Source organism: Neoarius graeffei, chromosome 27 (assembly GCF_027579695.1).
Source record: "Neoarius graeffei isolate fNeoGra1 chromosome 27, fNeoGra1.pri, whole genome shotgun sequence".
NCBI lineage: Eukaryota > Metazoa > Chordata > Actinopteri > Siluriformes > Ariidae > Neoarius > Neoarius graeffei.
In genome coordinates, this window is record NC_083595.1 from 14,381,059 (window position 1) to 14,403,484 (window position 22,426).

A 22,426-nucleotide genomic window follows, 5' to 3' on the forward strand; every position below is an offset into this window, starting at 1 on the left:
TTATGGGTACTCGTGTGTGTACATTGGGGTTGGATGGTGAGGTGATGAGGTACAATTACTTTATCTCGGTACCGTCGATGCTAAAAATGTATCTTTCACCATTTCTGACAGGCAGATTAGAATCAAGTAGTGAAATGAAGTGACACAATGGAGTCGCATTTCTTTTTTTTTAGACTATTGATTTCATTTTCAATGTCCAAATACGAGCTATTAGTCTTGCCTATTTTGCTTTTCAAAAACGTAGTGTTTTAATGAGCACTGAAACCCCTGCTGTTATTGTGTCCTTGAGCAAGGCACTTATTTCTCAACATGATGATTATGCGCTTGAATTTAATTCAGTCTTACAAGTCACTGACTGGATAAAACTGCTTGCCAAATGAGTCAGTGTAAAACTTGAATCACGAGTCATGTACACTCACCAGCCACTTTATTAGGAACACCCATATACCTGCTGTTTTATGGAGTTAGGATGCATCGTGAAAAGCTGAATGGTTGTTTAGCAGAGGATGGGTGGATACAAGGGGTAGCATGGTGGTGTAGTGGTTAGCACTGTCGCCTCACAGCAAGAAGGTCCTGGGTTTGAGCCCAGCGGCTGACGAGGGCCTTTCTGTGTAGAGTTTGCGTGTTCTCCCTGTCTCTGCGTGGGTTTCCTCCGGGTGCTCCAGTTTCCCCCACAGTCCAAAGACATGCAGGTTAGGGTAATTGTTGGCTCTAAATTGACCGTAGGTGTGAATGTGAGTGTGAGTGAGAGTGGTTGAATGTCTTCATGTACCCTGCTTCTACCCATAGTCAGCTGGGATAGGCTCCAGCTTGCCTGCGACCCTGTACAAGATAAGCGACTACAGATAATGGATGGGTGGATACAAGAATTATATTCTGTCTCTCTATACTTTTAGAAGGAGTGTGTAGAAAAACAGAACAAATTGTGTGTGGCACTCTACAGGCCCGGCGCCATGGGGGGCGAAAGGGGGTGTCGCCCCCTCGTGGCTACAGCCCCGCCCCCTCAACGGAGACTCAGATCACTTAATTGTTTTCTTATGAAAATATAATATATTATAGACGTATTAATAATTTGCATTTTCAAATACGAAATATTAAGTGGTTGCGCATTGCACAAAAATACATTTCACATAAATCACTACTAAAACTGACACGGTAGAACAAATCTGATTATGATTCTTACGTTGCAATCGTAGAATTCAACTGTATTAAGGTAGGATTATTTAAAAAAGCCTGAATTTAATATTAATCCTGTTTTAGACATATGTATCAATCCTAACTACTCGGGACTACTAGTTATTGTGGGTGTATGTGTGAAATGCTGACACAGCCGCGCACACACAGACCTGTGATAAGGACAAGGGGCGGGGTCGTGCGGGCGGCCGGGGGTTTTACATGTACACTTACAAGTGCACTGTCTCTGCAATATCCTGTAATATGCAGTCAAGGTTACGGGAGTAGTCTTTCCCCTTCCGAATTAAACGAATTCAATCACAATATTGTGAATCCATTTCCTTTCTTTGTAGGCTTTTATCTCCGTTTATGTTGGTGTATGTGTTCATATATGGTCCGCTTTGTGCGCAAATAGCGTAAGAAAATGTGTCGTTGACGTCACCCCCCATGCAGCAGGGGTGAAAATTCATCACTTCAGAGTGTTTAGTTCCCTACACGCCTAAACTGGGATCGCGGATTAAGTGGTTAGCGTTGACTCGGTGTGAGTCAGGAAGGCTATTACTGGTACAGCCGCGGGGTCTGTTGATTTTTTTAAATTATGATTTTGGCTGGGCGGCACGGTGGTGTAGTGGTTAGCGCTGTCGCCTCACAGCAAGAAGGTCCTGGGTTCGAGCCCCGGGGCCGGCGAGGGCCTTTCTGTGTGGAGTTTGCATGTTCTCCCCGTGTCCGTGTGGGTTTCCTCCGGGTGCTCCGGTTTCCCCCACAGTCCAAAGACATGCAGGTTAGGTTAACTGGTGACTCTAAATTGACCGTAGGTGTGAATGTGAGTGTGAATGGTTGTCTGTGTCTATGTGTCAGCCCTGTGATGACCTGGCGACTTGTCCAGGGTGTACCCCGCCTTTCGCCCGTAGTCAGCTGGGATAGGCTCCAGCTTGCCTGCGACCCTGTAGAAGGATAAAGCGGCTAGAGATAATGAAATGAATGAAATGAAAATGAAATGATTTTGGCCGGGCGGCACGGTGGTGTAGTGGTTAGCGCTGTCGCCTCACAGCAAGAAGGTCCTGGGTTCGAGCCCCGGGGCCGGCGAGGGCCTTTCTGTGTGGAGTTTGCATGTTCTCCCCGTGTCCGCTTGGGTTTCCTCCGGGTGCTCCGGTTTCCCTCACAGTCCAAAGACATGCAGGTTAGGTTAACTGGTGACTCTAAATTGACCGTAGGTGTGAATGTGAGTGTGAATGGTTGTCTGTGTCTATGTGTCAGCCCTGTGATGACCTGGCGACTTGTCCAGGGTGTACCCCGCCTTTCGCCCGTAGTCAGCTGGGATAGGCTCCAGCTTGCCTGCGACCCTGTAGAACAGGATAAAGCGGCTAGAGATGAGATGAGATGAGATTTTGGCCGCTGAGGCAAGTACCTTACTTGCATTGACGTTTTGTTTTCATGCCGCGGAGCTATTTGTATGTATTTTAAATTTAAAGGACTTGCCTGTAGGTTTGTGTTTGTTGTTTTATGTTTGGCATCTTTCTGGTTGTAACGCATGTCTGTGAGAAAATTGGAGAGGAGGGTTAACAGGTGGGCACGGGTGTTGATAAAGCACAACTGCTGTGGTAATGTATCACATGATTTTCCCATACCTACTAAAGCAACCTTCGGGGCCGTGGTTTTGTGGTTGGCGCAGTTAATTGTTTGAAACACGTTGTCAGACCGCCATCACTACTACACACTATATGAAAAATATTTGCCCCCTTGCGATTTCTAATTGCCCCCTTAGTAAACTGTTCCTGGCGCCGGGCCTGGCACTCTACACATTCATGTGGAAGAATTCAGCTTCTTTTTTTTTAGGTGTAATTTTAAAATGAACATAACCTATGAAATTGTTCACAACAGTCAATACAATATATGTCGACTGATCTGCTTGACACAAACTCAGTGTCAGTGGTTTAATGCATGAGCTGTTTGATTTCACTGAACAGCAGCCAGTCCGTAGTCTGATAATGACCTTGACTTGCCATTTAGTTTTCATTTTATTGCATACTATTGTACATAAAAGATCAGATTTTTATATCACAATCACTTCAACTATGTGAATCACTAAAAAAAACTCTGAACGCCTCTGAACATGCTGTCTCTCAGAGACGATGTAAACAACACTGCTAACAGCAGACATTTAGAAGCGAGTCAGTACTTACTACTCGTAGGAAATAAATACACCGGCTCTTTGAGGATAAGATTGAAGGCCCTTCTTACAAACCCCTGGAAATCGGTGGAATGATAGCAACTCAGGTGAAGGATTTCAGTGGAGGAAATTTAACTCAAGTAGTATTAGATTAACACTAGCTCTCTGTATCTTCAGCTTAAATAATGTTAGCTTGCTACCGGTTTTTAACAAATACTGTATATTCGATGTGCTCTTGAAGCATGTAAAGACTGGTTTATGTTGTAGGTACAGTAGTAGTTAAAAGGTTTTGGTTGGCGAGTGTGGGTTTTGTGCATGGTGTCACTGAGTAATACTAACTTCCAGTGAGTTTGGCTGGAGTTTGCAATAAGCATCCTGGAAGTCCTATAACGTCGAAACCGCCATTTTGACGAGGAGAGGATTCTCACCAGTGACAGCAAGAACAAAATTCTCGAGATAAGTTTTACTTGAAATCATGTACACTTAATGTACACTCACCGGCCACTTTATTAGATACACCTGCTGTTTTATGCAGTTCTCTAATGAGCCAATCCCTTGACAGCAGCACAATGCAGATACAAATCAAGAGCTTCAGTGTTCACTTCAAACATCAGAATGGGAAAAATTGTGATCTCAAAGTGTGACTTTCACCGTAGCATGGGTGTTGGTTTGAGCCAGATGGACTGGTTTGAGTATTTCAGAAACTGCTGATCTCCTGGGGTTTTCACACACTAGAGTTTACACAGAATGGTGCAAAAAAAAAAAAAAAACATCAAGTGAGTGAGTGGCAATTCTGTGGGTGGAAACAAACACCTTGTTGATAAGAGAGCTCAGAGGAAAATGGCCAGATTGGTTCGAGCTGCCAGGAAGAATATAGTAACTCGTAGCAACTCTACAACTGTGGTGAGCAGAAAAGCATCTCAGCATGCAACAGCAGAAGGACGCATTGGGCTCCACTCCTGCAGCCAAGAACAGGAATCTTAGAATCAAGAACAAGTTCCTATAAAAGTGGCCAGTGAGTGAGTGTGGTGAGTGAGTGTTTTTTTTTTTTTGACAATGCGATTAGTGGGTGCTCTGGGTAAGATTAGTCAGCAGTAAAAACATAATTCCAGTTTGAAGTTTAGAAACAGCTTGGAGAGCAGGAGATTTATTGATTGGTCAAGAAAACAAATTTTCCCAGTGCGCTCTCTCTCTCTCTCGAGAACAAAATTACGCAGAGGTGAAAGTACATTCAAGCTGTCTTCTTCTTTCTCGAGATCTGCGCCTGAGGTATGATTAAGCACAAAGGAAAAGGAAACGCGCTCTGGATTTTTCCATCTCCCCGGAAAGCTGCGCACTTTCACGAACAGAGCGCAGACTCGCGATGAAACGCTCTGGAGACGATTTTACGCGCACAGTCATGATCACATCCTGCACCTCCATCAGCCACAAGACCCAAACACTAAAGCTGTGATCAGGATCCACACTTCCTCTTGTGTTTAGATATCAGTCAGACACTGGAACAATGTGCCTGCGCATAGTGAAGTCCATGGCTACTGGTGCGTAAAATCTTGGAAACTTGCGTGTGCGCTTTTTGCGCCTGGACCCACTTGGAGCAAATTTTCACTTTCTTTTCTTTTTTTTATAATCAGACGGTGATTTCAGCATGCTGAAGGTGCTGTGTGTCCAAGTTTTGCTTTGGAGTTTAGTCAAGGCGCAGGTGAGCAAGAATTTTTCTTGTCTTTTTTTAATTCCTTGCAGCCTCATGAATGCTTGAGAACAACAAGACGCCTATTTATTTATTTATTTATTTATTTACATGGATAGCCTTATATTCTCCCTTTAGCTCAAAAATAACTCAGTATGTCCATAGGGACTGAAGAATTAATAATGGATGCGTTTTCCCCCCCCCCTCCCCTCTGAAACACAGCTAACATTGTTCATTTTACTGGTTTCCATTTTGACTTGTCGTCTAATAAATAAAAGCCTTAAATAAGCAGGACGCAGGACAATACATTGCCTAAATAACGCAATTCCAATTTAATAAATAAACATAAAGCATAAAACATAAACCAGACACAAGAACAGTTTCTTCCCTCAGGCTGTCTCTGTGATGAACAGCTAAAATACAGATTCATATATCAGTAATATCACTTGCAAAATATCTCTACACTCATACTGTCATTCTGTGCTCACTGTTACTTGTATTATATTTATACTTATTTAAATTTACTATTCATCTTTGCACTATGCACCATATTGCACCAAAAGGGAAATCCTTTCTGTGATGAACTGCTAAAATCCAGATTCATATATCAGTAATATCACTTGTAAAATATCTGAACACTTATACCGTCATTCTGTGCACACTGTATACTTTATATTTATTTAACTATTCCATACTTGACTTACCTGGATTACTTTGCACTATGCACCTATTTTTGTTGTTGTTGCTTGCTTGTTTGTTTGTTTGATTTTGTGCCTACGCTTTTTTATCTGTTTTGTACTATGAGAGCTAAGTGAACCGGAGTCAAATTCCTCGTGTGTGTCCACATACCTGGCAATTAAAGTGTTTCTGATTCTGATAAAAGATACTCAGAAATACCAGGAATATAGTAAGGATAAAGCAGGATAATGATGCTGATTTGAACAGATCCTGCTATCCTGCCATCATTAAGAGATAATGGCATTTGCTGGGTTCCCCCTAAAGTAAAAATGTATTAATAATGATTTAGTAATAACATCAAATAAAAATGAATCAATTCTCTAAATATACACAAGCTTCCTTTGTTGTGTGTCTTCAAAAATAATTTCATTTTTTAAATTTTTGCTTTCTGTTTAAATGCATTTGAATATCATGCTCTGACCATTCCAACCAGGTTTAATATAATAAATACGAGGAGTGTTTTTCAGGGCAATCAGTTTCACATCCAAGCCATGGATAATAACAGAAATGCAATGGAATCCAAGCTGATACACTTTCAGTGGCATTCAGAATGACTGGCTGATTCATTCCACAGCTGACTGATTGATTGTCTGACTGCTGTGTGATAAGATTGTGATCATCAAGGCATGTCAAGAAGCTCAGTGACTTTTTTTTCTCTTTCGCATATGAATTAGTAAATAATGTTGTTGTTTTGGCACTGGTGAATGTGAAAACGTGGAGATCTTGAGGAATCAGTTAAATTGTGCAAAATGCTGTCGGTTCCTGGTTGGGTGGGGGGTTATACTCTTGTACTATGCTCTTGGCTCCAAAAACCATCCATATCTTTTGTCTTGAAAGCTTTAACTAATAATTCATAATTAATCAACAACCCATTAAAGAACCCTTGTTTTTGATTGTTGCGCAAACACAAAATTATACCCTAAGGAAATAGGGTAATGGGCAAAGAACAAAGAAAATTCACAAATGACAGTATGCACTTCTCATCTCATCTCATTATCTCTAGCCGCTTTATCCTGTTCTACAGGGTCGCAGGCAAGCTGGAGCCTATCCCAGCTGACTACAGGCGAAAGGCAGGATACACCCTGGACAAGTCACCAGGTCATCACAGGGCTGACACATAGACACAGACAACCATTCACTCTCACACCTATGGTCAATTTAGAGTCACCAGTTAACCTAACCTGCATGTCTTTGGACTGCGGGGGAAACCGGAGCACCCGGAGGAAACCCACGCGGACACGGGGAGAACATGCAAACTCCGCACAGAAAGGCCCTCGCCGGCCACGGGGCTCGAACCCGGACCTTCTTGCTGTGAGGCGACAGCGCTAACCACTACACCACCATGCTGCCCAGTATGCAATTATTTGTTTTAAATATTCTTCATGAGTGACAATAATTTTGCATGGTTTTGAAGTGAAAATACTACTATATAGTGTATGTCAGAATACATTTTTTAAATGGAAATTTTGCACCATGATGATTTGTGCTTATTTATATGAAAGGTGCCAATAATTCTGGAGCCTGTTCTTTATCCACAGTTGGTGGATCCTGATGTGGGACTCACTGCACAAGAACAGGTTCTCCTGCTGTATGACGTTAAACTGCAATGTCTCCAGAACCTTTCTGAACATGATCCTGAAGGTAAGCACAGCTGATTTATTTTCTTCCATGATATCTTATTTTTTTTTAACCAATTTCAGTAGTGTTATGTTAATTGGAGGGATGTAAAGATAATTTCCCCAGGGGTGAACCACAAACAAAAGTCAGCCAGGCAAATTTGCTTTCAAATGGAAACCTACAGTACATACGTCCAGCATGACGTAAGTGAATTATGATACAGGGCTGTGTTAGGTCCAACATATAACGAATCCTTTTGAAAGTCCCGGTCTTGCCTTTTGTTCCACAGTCTCAGCCTGCCATAAAATGCTGAGAAGAAAGCACTCTATCCAGAAATCTGTCATTTCTAGCACATTGTCTGACTTCATGGACACGTTGATAGTGTGGACTCTTCTGGGGTTTGTCACATCACAAATGACAAAATATCCTTGACTGAGACCCTTATAAAAATTTTTGCTTTTGGTTGACTGCATTATGATTGGATTTTTTTTACGACTCTTATATTCCCAAAATTCTGAATGTCACAACTGCTTTCTGTTCATATCATGCATTATAAAAAATAATAAATAAATAAATCACAAAGCCCGTGTAAGTAATGCATTTCCCTTTTAAGCAATAAATAACCATCTTTTACTGTGCTTCCTTTGAGACATCTAAAATCAGTTCACATTCCAAGGTGACATATTTTTTGTTGTTTTCTCTTCCCTCAGTGTTTTAAATTTGATCGGTGGAGCATATCATCCCAGCAAGCAGATTGGCTTGCCTTTAACAATATGCATTCCATGACATTGGTTGGATGACATTTATCTATACTTTTTGAGATCACACTGGAATCTGTTCTTCTATTCATTCCACTTTTCATGACGAAATAACTACTTCAAAGACAGTATAATGGCCCTTTTCCACTACCCTTTTTCAGCTCACTTCAGCTCGCTTCAGCTCACTTCAGCCCGACACGGCTCGCGTTTCGACTACCAAAAACCAGCACGACTCAGCTCGTTTCAGCCCTGCTTAGCCCCTAAAACTCGCACCGTTTTGGAGTGGGGCTGAAGCGAGCCAAACCGTGCCGAGTGAGGCTGGGGGTGTGAGCAGACACTCCCCTGTGCACTGATTGGTGAGGAGGCGTGTCCTCACATGCCCACACACGCCCCGCGAGCGCGCTGGGATCTGTAAACACCGCAAACCCGGAAGGAGAATAATTACGAATTACGAGAATTTCTGAAGCCTTATGCGCCTCGCCTCATCTATACGCTCTTGCCAGTATCTGTTGGCGTTGTCGGTGACAACAAGCCACAGCACCAAGACCAGCAACACTAACGACTCCATGTCCTCCATGTTTATTGTTTACTATTCGGGTCGTGAGACTACCGCTTAAAAGATCACTGAATCAGTGACATACAGAGCATCGTGGACGAGTTCGCGGAGCGCAAGGCTCGTCGTATGCCCTTCAAATAATGCGCGCAGTAGGCTATTGATGTTTTATTATGAGCCATGTACAGTATGTCGCCTAATGTTTTTTTGTTTCTGAGTTACATGTTCGTTTGAAGGACTTAATGTACAAAATAACATAGTTGCACCCCGGAGTGTTGAAATTGGTAAACACAGTGCATTCAGTGAGGTTTGCACCGCCCTCCTTTTATTTCTGACTCTTCCTGTCACCGTTGCAACCTCTGAGCGCTCATTCGTATGCCCTTCAAATAATGTGCGCAGTATAGGCTATTGATGTTTTATTATGAGCCATGTACAGTATCCTAATGTTTTTTGTTTCTGAGTTACATGTTCGTTTGAAGGACTTGATGTACTAAATAACATAGTTGCACCCGGTAGTGTTGAAATTGGTGAACACCGCAGTTGCGGACATTTTGTAGCCTAAAATGATGTTATGATAAGCTTTAATAAAGGGCCCGGTCATTTGCCCCGCCCCCGGCCCGGCTCTGACTTGTTCCGCCACTGTCACTGATGTCACTGTTTGCGCTGCTTAACGACATCACGTGACGTCCACCCACTTTCGCTAACTCCACCCAATGTGTCCACCCACTTCCAGCCAGCACGGTTCAGCGCGGTTGTAGTCGAAATGCAACTCCAACAGCCCCGCTCAGCTCGACTCAGCTTGACTCAGCACGACACGGCTCAGCCGCGTTTGTAGTGGAAAAGCGGCATAAGTGTATTCGTGAAGAACGTTCTTCACAATTACTGTATCCTTCACCAATCAAGAGCCAGAGAACTGGCCACAGATTAATAATAAACACAACAGTGTAGGTACCTGCACGAAGTATGAGATTTGCTCTGTTTCTCTGTCCATCACAACACCAAAGTTTTAGAGCTAATCCATTTCATATTCCTACTTTTGTAGGAATCTCAGGTCATATCTCAGAAAAATTGTCCTGCAGTTTTATAAAGTCTGGCACATTGTATCTAGTATATTGTATATTACTTTGGATTTAGTTCATTGTTGGTGTGGAGAACTAAGCATAGATATCTATTTAAGAAGCAGCAAAGTTTGTCTTGAGCTAATGTTGCCATTTCTTAATGGATTTTCATCAAATTTTGCAAGTAGGTCGGGGGATGACCCCAAAATTTTGCAGATATAAACAAAATTCATGTACAGGCCCCAGGCAGGTCCCTGGGGGGACACATTCACCCACCCCCTCCCTCAATGCCTTTCACGTTACATTTATCAACACAAACTCTCGACAGATCTTCACTAAACTTGGCATGTAGGTACAGGAGATAGCCACAATTTGGCAGAACTCAGAAATTCCATATTTCCCCAGTGGGCCCCTGGGTGGTGGATGTTTGGATTTTTGTTTGTCTTGGGTTAACATCACCATTTCTTGACAGATCTTCAACAAATTTGACATGGAAGTCTGGGGCAACCCAGAATTTTGCCAGGTAACCTGCTAGTCTGAGATATACCAGACAAAGATATTATATCCAAGTCTCATTTTTCTGCTGTGGCTGCTGTAATTGGGGCTGAATGTTTTGGCATATGTGTATTTTTAATATATTCTTTATATCATTTTGCAACAAAAACAAGAAGCAAGTGTGACAGTCAAAGTCTCCAGAAGAACTGGAGGATGCTCAATAACACCCTTCCATCCATCCATCCATTATCTGTAGCCGCTTATCCTGTACAGGGTTGCAGGCAAGCTGGAGCCTATCCCAGCTGACTATGGGCAAGAGGCAGGGTACACCCTGGACAAGTTGCCAGGTCATCGCAGGGCTGACACATAGAGACACATAACCGTTCACACTCATGTTCACACCTCTGGTCAATTTAGAGCCACCAATTAGCCTAACCTGCATGTCTTTGGACTGTGGTGGAAACCGGAGCACACAGAGGAAACCCACACAGACATGGAAAGAACATGCAAACTCCACACAGAAAGACCCTCATTGGCCGCTGGGCTCGAACCCAGGACCTTCTTGCTGTGAGGCGACAGTGCTAACCACTACACCACCATGCCACCTGCTCAATAACACATACCAGATAATTTCCATATAAAACTGTACAAATTGTACCTGAGACTTCTATGTTTTTTAAAAGCAAATGGTCATCTCATTATCTCTAGTTGCTTTATCCTTCTACAGGGTCGCAGGCAAGCTGGAGCCTATCCCAGCTGACTACGGGCGAAAGGCGGGGTACACCCTGGACAAGTCGCCAGGTCATCACAGGGCTGACACATAGACACAGACAACCATTCACACCTACGGTCAATTTAGAGTCACCAGTTAACCTAACCTGCATGTCTTTGGACTGTGGGGGAAACCGGAGCACCCGGAGGAAACCTACGCGGACACGGGGAGAACATGCAAACTCCGCACAGAAAGGCCCTCGCCGGCCACAGGGCTCGAGCCCGGACCTTCTTGCTGTGAGGCGACAGCGCTAACCACTACACCACCGTGCCGCCCCCAAATGGTCATCATGCCAGATATTAAATTTGTTTCATTTACTACTGTTTGCTGCTCTTTGTAGAATTTTTTTTAAAATATAGAAACATTTAATTTCATTATTTTTGCAGGCATATTTGCTCTAAAGTCCCCCCGTCCATCACTCCAGATGTTGACTCGGTGTGCTGGTGATGCTTTAGTCTCCAATGTTGCCGTAAACCTCTTTCACTATAGAAAGTTTGATTACAATAGTCACACAGATAGTTGCAGACCAATATGATGCTAATTCTTCCCACTTGTCAGTGCAGATGTCCATCGCTTTAAGGTGTCTCTTAATGATGTCCTTGAATCACAGTTTCTATCCACCTCTATATCTATTACCTTTGTTGAGCTCTTCGTACAAGTTAATCTGTGGGATCCTGGTAATGGACATGTGGATCATACACTACCGTTCAAAAGTTTGGGGTCACTTTGAAATTTCCTTATTTTTGAAAGAAAAGCACTGTTCTTTTCAGTGAAGATCACTTTAAACTAATCAGAAATACACTCTATACATTGCTAATGTGGTAAATGACTATTCTAGCTGCAAATGTCTGGTTTTTGGTGCAATATCTCCATACTGTAGGTGTATAGAGGCCCATTTCCAGCAACTATCACTCCAGTGTTCTAATGGTACAATGTGTTTGCTCATTGCCTCAGAAGGCTAATGGATGATTAGAAAACCCTTGTACAATCATGTTAGCACAGCTGAAAACAGTTTAGCTCTTTAGAGAAGCTATAAAACTGACCTTCCTTTGAGCAGATTGAGTTTCTGGAGCATCACATTTGTGGGGTCGATTAAATGCTCAAAATGGCCAGAAAAATGTCTGGACTATATTTTCTATTCATTTTACAACTTATGGTGGTAAATAAAAGTGTGACTTTTCATGGAAAACACAAAATTGTCTGGGTGACCCCAAACTTTTGAATGGTAGTGTATGACCAGCCCAATGCAGTTGGGTTGCTGCGAGGATAGCTTCTATAGTATTCATATTGGCTCTGCACAAGACCTCCACGCTCAAGACTTGGTCTTGCCATTTAATCCCCAAGATTCTTCTGAGATGTCTTTGTTGTACTGTGCATAATTTACAAATATGCTATCGATGAAGTGTGTAAGTTTCAGCAGAGTATAGAAGTGTAGGAATAACCACTGCTTTGTAAACTCCACACTTTGTTAAAACCTTTATGGCTGCTCATGACCATAAGCATTTTTCAAGTTTGCCAAAGGACGTACATGCACTCTGAATTCAGTTTTGTACTTCTTGATCAAGTCGGTTGTCTGTTGTAAGAGTGTGTCCAAGGTATTTAAAAATTCTTAAAACTTCAAAAGAGTTTCCATCAGTTTTAATTTCTGGTGCAGGGTGCGTTTCATTACCAGGTGCTGGTTGAAACATGATCTCTGTTTTGTTGATATTAATCTTGAGCCCAATCTCTTTAGTGGCTAGCATGAAAGCATCAATAATTTCCTTCATATCTTCTTTACTATGTGCAATCAATGCTGTATCATCTGCAAAAAGAAGCTTGATGATTAATTCTGTAATTGTTTTTGTTTTTGCCTTCAGGTGAGCCAGATTGAACAATTTTCCACCCTTACGAGTTCTAATAAAAACTTCCTTAGTAACATTCAGACACAGTTTAATTAGGACAGCAGTCACAAACAGTGTGCCTTGCATGCACATAGTTAGATGAAATATCTGTTGTGCAGCAGATATACGTACATCCTCTAAACTTACTGGACTATAACCCAATAGAGCTCAAAGTGCGACTGCTCACCTGGCAGTAGGTTCTTGCATAATCCTGCAGAGGGAGGCTTAAGGTGTACTATCGCTTGCCCAAGGTGAACACTCGGGCTAGCATAGGGAAGGAGGCGCCTTATGTTTCCTTTTGCAGGCTGCTCAAAGCGGTCCCACAATGCTACCCGTTAAAGTACATATATACACACTATATATACAGACTTTCACTGGGGTTAAGATCAAGACTCTGTGGTGGCCAATTCATGTGTGAAAGTGATTCCTCATGCTCCCTGAACCACTCTTTCACAATCTTAGGCCTAATTTTATGCCCATGCCATCAGGGAAGAAAAAAAAAAATCCATTGATGTGATCACCTGGTCATTCAGTACACTCAGGTTGTCAGCTGACTTTATTTTATTGCTACATAATGTTGCTGAGCCTTGATCTGACCAACTGAAGCAATCCCAGATCATAACACTGCCTCCAGAGGCTTGTACAGTGGCTACTATGCATAATGGGTGCATGTGGTGCAGGGTTCTTCTTACCCTCACATACTCATCACTCTGGAATAGGGTGAATTTGACCTCATCAGACCACATGACCTTTTTCCATTGCCCCCAGGTCCAATTTTTATCCATCCATCCATCCATCCATCCATCCATCCATCCATCCATCCATCCATCCATCCATTATCTGTAGCTGCTTATCCTATGCAGGGTTGCAGGCAAGCTGGAGCCTATCCCAGCTGACTATGGGCGAGAGGCGGGATACACCCTGGACAAGTCGCCAGGATATCGCAGGTCCAATCTTTATGCTCCATAAAATTAAAGGTTATCCTCACTAACAACTGGTTTTCTTATGGCCACACAACTGCTTAGTCCCAATCCTGTGAGCTCTCATCACATTGTGTGTGGAAATGCTCTTACTTTAACTCTTAAACATAGCCATGAGTTCTACTGTTGAGTTTCTATGATTTGAATTCACCAAGCATTTAAGTGATCTTTGATCATGGTCAGTCAAGTTTTGACAGTTCACCACTATCCTTCCAGGATTTAATGATGCGTTAGATAGTTCTTAACCCAGTTCCAGTCATTTCAGCTATCTCCTTAGTTGTTTTCTTTGCTTGATGCAGGCCAATAATTTGACCCTTCTGAAACACAGTAACCTTTTCCATGAGCATGGGATACATCTTCCAACATGTTCGTTTAAGAAAGAAGAATCTACTCACTGAATCAGTTAGGGTTAAAAGAATTGTTGCCAGCTGAAGCACATTAATCACTGCAGTAATTATCCAATCAAAGGCTCTTGCTTTTTAAATCCAAATGATGACTTTTGTGGTCCAGCAGTGTGTGTGTGTGTGTGTGTGTAAAAATGCACATTCACCACTTTTAGCTCGAACATGAACTATTAATTATCTTCTCAGACAGACATAACATATAAAAAAAAGTTCATAAATATACGACTTTACCTCGCAATCTTTTAACATGATGTGAATGAAAAAAGTTGTGTGTGCGCCAGATAAAAAAAAATGTTTACTCAAAGCAGAGAAATTCATGAATGGAAAATGGGTGTTGTATATGACATCAGACCACCTGTCAGTAACAGCGTTGAGAGCGCCAGCTCGAAACAGCCTCCAAACATGACCACTCTAAACTACAACTCCCAAGAATCACAGCGCCCTGTCTCCTGCATATTAATTACACCTGTCTCTCATTTCCTCGTCAATTAGCGCCGCTACTTAAACCCCTCTCTCACTCACTCTAGTTGTGAAGTATTGTTCAGTGTTTCTCTCCTGTCGTACCGAGCCAGTTACTTTCTGCCTGTCTTCTCGTATCTCGACTTTGTTTACATTCTCCTCGACCTCGTCTTCTTGTACTGTTCTGTCTGCCGATCAACCGACCCCTGCCCGTTTCTCTAAAAAAAAAAGAGCATCCCAGATGCTTTTCTGAGAGGTGGAGTCTCTCAGAAGTAAAGATGGGGAGGGGTTCACTGCTCTGTGAAAGACTGTGTGGGCAAACAGTGCAACAATTTAAAAACAACATTCTTCAATGTAAAATTGCAAAGAATTTGGGGATCACATCATCTATGGTATATAATATCATTAAAAGATTCAGAGAATCTGGAGAAACCTCTGTATGCAAGAGATAAGGCTGAAAACTGACATTGGATGCCAGTGATCTTCAGACACTCAGGTGACACTGCATTAAAAACAGACACGTGTCTGTAGCAGAAATCATATTATGGGCTCAGGAACACTTCAGAAAACCATCATCTGTGAAAACAGTTCATTACTGCAGGGGTTCTCAACCTTTTCTGCATTGAGGCCCACCTATTCATACTTGTAATGAGTCGGGCCCATTAAAAAAGATCCCCAATTATTTTGCCTTATCTGTCCTATTAGAATCTAATAATTTATTATAAAGTGTAGTAACGGAATGCAACATCACTCCCTGTCACAGATGGGAGCCCAGCAATTAAATAAGTACAATAAAAACAAACTGTTTTTAATTGAAGGTATTGTATTTAAAACTGTACGGATGTCCCAGAAGCCAGCATAAAACCATGCATGCAGGTCATTCTCAGTCAAAAGGGATTAATGATCCAAAAGTGGAGTCTGGTCCATTAACACAAGAACTTATTGCCATGTTTGTGTACAGCAAACAAGCAAGGTATTAAAACCAAGAAGTCCACTCAAAAGAAGTGGATATAGAAAGCACTTAATGGGATTAGATCTTTACATGCTAACAAAGAAGGATTTTTCTATGAGTTGGAAAACTGTCCATCTTTTGAGTTCCCCGATATCTCAGACTACCTGGTGCTGCAGACATCATTCTACATGGTCAAACAGATGAAAGCCTGGAAGAGCACGGAGGTGTACAACTATTGATATGTGGCTGGGTTAAAGATCTGGGGGTCAGGACACTACAAGATAGACGGTGGTAGATGGAGCTAAGTGCAGAAAGAGTGTTTATTAGCAGCCGTGATATTTAAGTCAAGTCAAGTTTATTTTTATAGCACCTTTAACAATAGACATTGTCACAAAGCAGCTTTACAGAAAATTAAAGACTTTAAACATAAGCAAATTTATCCCCACTGAGCAAGCCTGTGGCGATGGTGGCAAGGAAGTCTCCCTCAGACGACATGAGGAAGAATCCTTGAGAGGAACCAGACTCAAAAGGGAACCCATCCTCATTTGGGTGATGACAGATAATGTGATTATAAATAACTCGCTTCTATGACAGTGTCCTATATAGTCACAAAGTACAACTGTATAACCAGTAAATTCATTATAGTTTCAACATGAAGTCTGTTTTGTTAAAGTTATAAACTGTTCACTGATGGAAACTTGAGTGCAAAACTGTTCATGACAACTGCAGCCCTAAAGTTAGCAAGTCGACTGTAGTCCTCAGCCATAGATGCTTTACTGTAAGTGTCCAGAGCCATCTTCCAAGTGTTTTTTTTTTACAAAAGCAAAATAGAAAGCAGAATATTTAAACAGTGTTATAAACATGGCTAGAAACAAACATGACAGTGATAATGCTTTGCAAAGCCTCTGTGAAAACAGCTTCCATATCTGTGTGTGTTGATTGTGCTCAAATCAGCATCAGATGTTTCCCATAATGACTGGGTCCCAAGCGCGTGCACAATGTGTTCCGTGAGCGTGCACGGTTGCTCGAGCTGTGCCAGACTCAAGTGCGCAAAGGCATGACAGTCAAGTCTTCACCTACTGTGTGACCACAACTTTTAGCTCATGTGTATATTGCCATCAAAATGCCTCATTTTTATCGATGACCCATCGCAAAGCATCGCAAGCTGTAATGTGACCATAGCTTAATGAGGCGGATGTGACATTGGATGCAACCCAGCAACTGTCCCCTATTATGAGTAAAAATTAGCTTCCACTTGAAAAAAAAATTGCGGCCCACTAGATGGTTGAGAAACACTGCATTACTGCATCCACAAATGCAAGCTAAAACCATATATAAACAATATCCAGAAACACTGCCACCTTCTCTGGGCCCAAGCTCTTTTATGATGGACTGAGGCGAAGTGGAAAACTGTGCCAAGGTCTGATGAATCAAACGTAGAAATTCTTTTTAGAAATCATGGACACCACATCCTCCAGGCTAAAGAGGAGAGGGACTATCCAGCTTGTTACCAATGCACAGTTCAAAAGCCACCATCTGTGATGGTATGAGGGTGCGTTAATGCACATGACATGGGTAGCTTGTACATCAGGGAAGGCATCATTAACCCTTTGGGGTCTGAGGGTATTTTCTGGCTCTAATGATTTTGGAACGCTCTGATGTTGTCAATTTCAACAAATCTAAGCAGTATTTTCAAAGTCATATGACTTTTTTGTATTCAGCACAAGTTCAGCTACAATAATATCTATGTAGTATGTATGCCATGATTGTCTCATCTCATCTCATTATCTCTAGCCGCTTTATCCTGTTCTACAGGGTCGCAGGCAAGCTGGAGCCTATCCCAGCTGACTACAGGCGAAAGGTGTTGTACACCCTGGACAAGTTGCCAGGTCATCACAGGGCTGACACATAGACACAGACAACCATTCACACTCACATTCACACCTACGGTCAATTTAGAGTCACCAGTTAACCTAACCTGCATGTCTTTGGACTGTGGGGGAAACCGGAGCACCCGGAGGAAACCCACGCGGACACGGGGAGAACATGCAAACTCCGCACAGAAAGGCCCTCAACGGCCACAGGGCTCGAACCCAGACCTTCTTGCTGTGAGGTGACAGCGCTAACCACTACACCACCGTGCCGCCCTGTCATGATTGTATTTAAAAAAAAATAAGAGATAAATGAAGATGTTTTAAAAACAGTTTTAGAACTGTGTTGGAATGTGTGAAAAAAAATTACCTTACCCATTGCGAGAAACTGTTTTGGTCACTTCAGGTGATTCTGTTCAGTCTTAGGAATGTATCAAGAACAAAAACTTAAAATGCTCCATTAGTTTGGAGAATTAACTGGCCATCAAAACATTTATGTCCTGCTGTTTTGGGAGTTGACAGTGACAGTTGAAAAAGTTGACAGTGGGAGGGGTATTAAAAGAGAAGAGTAAAAAATTCCATTCCGTTAAATGAGAAGAGTGAAAACCCCTCCTACTACCAACTGTTAATCCCATCATGTTAAGTGAGCTAAACGGTTTGTCACAATTGATAAAGTAGTGATTTTTCACACATTCCAACACAGTGCTAAAATAGCTTTTTAAAACATTTTCATTTATCTGTTATTTTTTAAGTATAATCATGATATACATACTATATAGATATTATTGTAGTTGAACTTGTGCTGAATACAACAAAGTCATATGACTGAAAATACTGCTTAGATTTGTTGAAATTGACAACAACATCAGAGCATGCCAAAATCATTAGAGTGCCAGAAAAAGACAAAGCAGAAAAGAAAGCAAACAAGTGGCATTTTATATACTCAAGAAGCACGCAAAGTTTATGCACTACACTGCACGCATATCAACTGATATGCTCATAAGAAATAGAAGAAATATTTACACTTACTCGAGTTGATCTTCGGCTGGATCGAGTTGAAATTCAAAATGACACCTCTCATCATCAGTGTCGCATTTCTCAAAATTGAATTGAATCGCTGTCCTGAATCATGAATTGAATCATGAATTGAATCATGAATTGAATCGCTGTCCTGAATTATCCGAAGCATCTACTGAGCATCAAACTGCCATGCCATCTCACAACAAGTTTTACCTCCAAACAGGTAGCCTAAACTATGGCTGATATATTTTATCCTGTTTATGGTGGGTGTTCCCACCACGAAAAAGAAAACAATCAAAACCAAAAGAGTGAAAGTGATTAGCATGCCGCTACCATGTGAATAGTCTTTTATGAATGCGTAAGTGGGCACTCAGCACCCCAACTCAGGTGTGACTGAGTAAGGTGACAAGTTTTATGTTTCATGTAATTTAGGTAATTTAAAAATATAATATTATTTGGCAGTCAGCACATAGGAAAGTGTAAAGTATAAAGTTTCTGTCAATATGTTTATCATGCTTGTATGGCAAAAACTCGCAAATATATTTATATAAATACATGACCTATTCATTCTAAACCTGCCAAGCTTTGCTGGTGAAGCTCTCGACCCCAGAGGGTTAATGCTGAATGATATATACACGTTTCAGAGCAATATGCTGCCATCTAGACAAAATCTTTTTCAGGGAAGGCCTTCCTTCTTTCAGCAAGACAATTCCAAACTGCTTTCTGCACATATTAAAACTGCATGGCTCTGTAGTAAAAGAGTTCGGGTGCTAAACTGGCCTGCCTGCAGTCCAGACCTGTCTCCCATTTAAAACAGTTGGTGCATTATGAAGCGCAAAATACAACAAAGGAGACCTTGAACTGTTGAGCAACTGGAACTGTATATCGAGCAAGAATGGGACAACATTTCTCTTTCAAAACTACTGCCATTGGTCTCCTCAGTTCCCAAACATTTACAGAGTGTTGTTAAAAGTAGAGGTGATGCAACACAGTGGTAAACATGCCCCATCCCAACTTTTTTGAAACGTATTGCTCACAACAAATTCAAAATGAGCATATATTTTTGAAAAAAAAAACCCCAACATTTCTCAGTTTCAACATTCGATGTGTTGTCATTATACTATTTTCAGTGAAATATAGGGTTTCCATGATTTGCAAATCTTCACATTCTGTTTTTATTTACAGTTTACACAGCGTCCCAACTTTTTTGGAAATGGGGTTGTATAAATTACATCTAGTGCAATGTCTGGCAGGTGGGAAGGGGGATACTATGGGTGTTTCAGAGTTCATCAATGGAAACTTGCTCTTGGTTAATGGAATGTCAGTTCACTGGGAGGGGAAAGAGCCTGAGCTAGTGAGGGAGGTTGAGAGGTACAAACTAGATGTAGTTGGCCTCACTTCTGCACACAGTATTTGCTCCAGAACCAAGCATCTCAATAGGGGATGGTCTCACTACTCAGGAGTTGCCCGGGGTGAGCAGTGCCAGGTGGGTATGGGGATACTCATGAGTCCCTGGCTGGTGGCAGCACAGGTGGGGTTTGATGTGCGTGCGCGCGTGGGGTGGGGGTGGGGGGGGTCTAGAGCATGGGCGATTGCAATTAAGACAGCGAGGGAGGCTCAGCCTCCTCTAAAAATGATGAACATCGTGTAGGATGAATTGCGCTAGGCTTATGTTATAGCCGACCTTATAAAATTGCTATTTCAGATCCAGAATCATAGAAATATATGTGCTCAACCCACTACAGTGCGAAATCATTCCCTTATAACTTTAATGTGTGCGTGAGTTTTTCCCCCTCGTGACAATGCGATGCAGCGCAGCCTCAGTGGACTTCAATGGCATTTGGGAGCTCTGCGCTTTTCAATCTCAAAATGCAAGACGATTATTGGACAAATACTGCGAAAACGCCCGCCCACGGAGTCTCACGGACTCCCAGCCTCAGTGGACTTCAATGGCATATGGGAGCTATGCGCTTTTCAATCTCAAAATGCAAGACGGTTATTGGACAAATACTGCGAAAATGCCCGCCTACGGACTCCGAGCCTCACATGGGAGGGACATGGCAGTTTCCGAGAGGAGACTGGTGATTGGTGAAAGCGGCCGGATATTTTCTTTGATTGACAGCTAGTTTCAACTATAGACAGGCAGCGGTGAATTTCAGTTCAGTCCCATGCGGATTCGCAAGTGCTGTGGTGTATTGTAAGAGATCAGCTTACATTTCGATTTCATTCATTACATACGGTTTCTACCAGCTTTTTTAGTTTGTATATATTTTCATTGTAAATAAAGTGTAAATATAGTGTTGTCAAGTTTGCTATCTTAGTTCCAGAAATTTAGTTTATTTGAGTGACTGAACTTGAACTTGAGGGGGCTAGTCAGCTAGCAAGAAAGCTGTGCACGGATGCCAAGCATTGCTGATTTAATTTTGGCGAAGCCATTTGCCAGTCTTCCTTTCGAGGAAAAAATTAAAATTAAAGAGCAGGGTAGACCAACACCTCAAAGTGACTTGGTGAAAAAGGTAGGGAATAATACTCATTCCTTTCAGCTCTCCTGATATGAGAAAGTGAATTGGCTAACAGCAAGTGACCCACATCAACAACAGTAAATAGGCTACTTTAGTAATATGTCATGGATGGACCAAAAATATAGAATCTATTTAAAATGTTTATGCTGAGTATATTATATTGGAATATATATTTTTCTGGACATGAATTAAACACAGCTACAATTTGGAAAATATTTTTAAACAAAAACACAGCCGAGAACATTTCACACTGCAGACCTGGATTAAAAGTGAAGGGTTATCAAAATTGTCAATAAAACATTTCTCAGTCAAAATAAGTAAAATATAGGGAACGTGTCATTGAATGAAATGTGTGGCACCCAGCTCTACTGCTGAGGTTCCTGACAAAGAGCTGCTTTCAATAATGATCAATTTTTAAACAACATGCCACAATTTTAAAATATAAAATGTTAAAATATACCCCCCCCCAACACCACCATCATGTATATTGGACAGTAGGCTAATGGGCCAAAAGAACCTGTTATTTCACAGTTTGTGACGCTGCCAACAATCAGCCAGATCAGAGGCAAGAGTATGGGCAAAATTGATGTTTTTCCTTTTAAAATCTGGAAATATCGTAACCGACCAGCCTCCCCTGTTTGAAAGACTACCAGCCGCCACTGCTGTTCAGTCTGGTTTCCCTTTGTCTCCACTCCTGTTCATGATTTTCATGGATGTAGTTGAGCTCAGTGTGTCACATCAAATCACATTTCAATGTGGAACAAAAACCCTCTTTCTGATCAGATAATATTAGTTAGCCTAATATTGAGAAATCAGTCTAATCTTTGTTGTTAATAAAGCTCAAACATTTTCAACCTTTGTAAGTCCTTTTGCTGAACTGAACTGACAGTGAATATTAATGTTCTTTGTTCTTTTAATATCTGTGTTGTGACTCTGTGTGTGTGTGTGTGTGTGTGTGTGTGTGTGTGTGTGTGTGTGTGTGTGTGTGTGTGGACATTTGGGTATGCATGTATGTATAGATGACATGTGTGCCCCTGGATGGGATGGGCTCATTTGCTGGCCTCAGGGTTCTTTAGGGACCCTCACCAAAGTGCCATGCCCCAGATACATCTATGATTTCAATCACAATGGTACAACCTTTTTTCACTCTTAAGTGATAATATACTGGTTCTTACTGACATAACATTTTAATTTCTCATGATATCTCTTGATAAATATAGAATGTAGAGTGTCTTCTTTGTACTCCAAAATAAGTGATTTTATGAGATTGTTTATGATATTTGATAATAGCTTTAGTGGAAGAGTCTACATTGTTAT

At 41.6% G+C, this 22,426-nt stretch overlaps 1 protein-coding gene across 1 annotated transcript in view; it reads left to right on the forward strand.

Annotated features, from left to right (window-relative positions):
- pth2rb (parathyroid hormone 2 receptor b) overlaps nucleotides 1-22,426 on the forward strand; it is a 158,825-nt gene that overhangs the window by 40,377 nt on the left and 96,022 nt on the right. Inside the window, exons 4-7 of the mRNA XM_060911211.1 lie at nucleotides 4,826-4,881; nucleotides 4,975-5,042; nucleotides 7,307-7,409; nucleotides 22,129-22,239. Of these exons, the coding sequence (XP_060767194.1) occupies nucleotides 4,826-4,881; nucleotides 4,975-5,042; nucleotides 7,307-7,409; nucleotides 22,129-22,239 (338 nt within the window). The remainder of the gene's footprint in view (nucleotides 1-4,825; nucleotides 4,882-4,974; nucleotides 5,043-7,306; nucleotides 7,410-22,128; nucleotides 22,240-22,426) is intronic.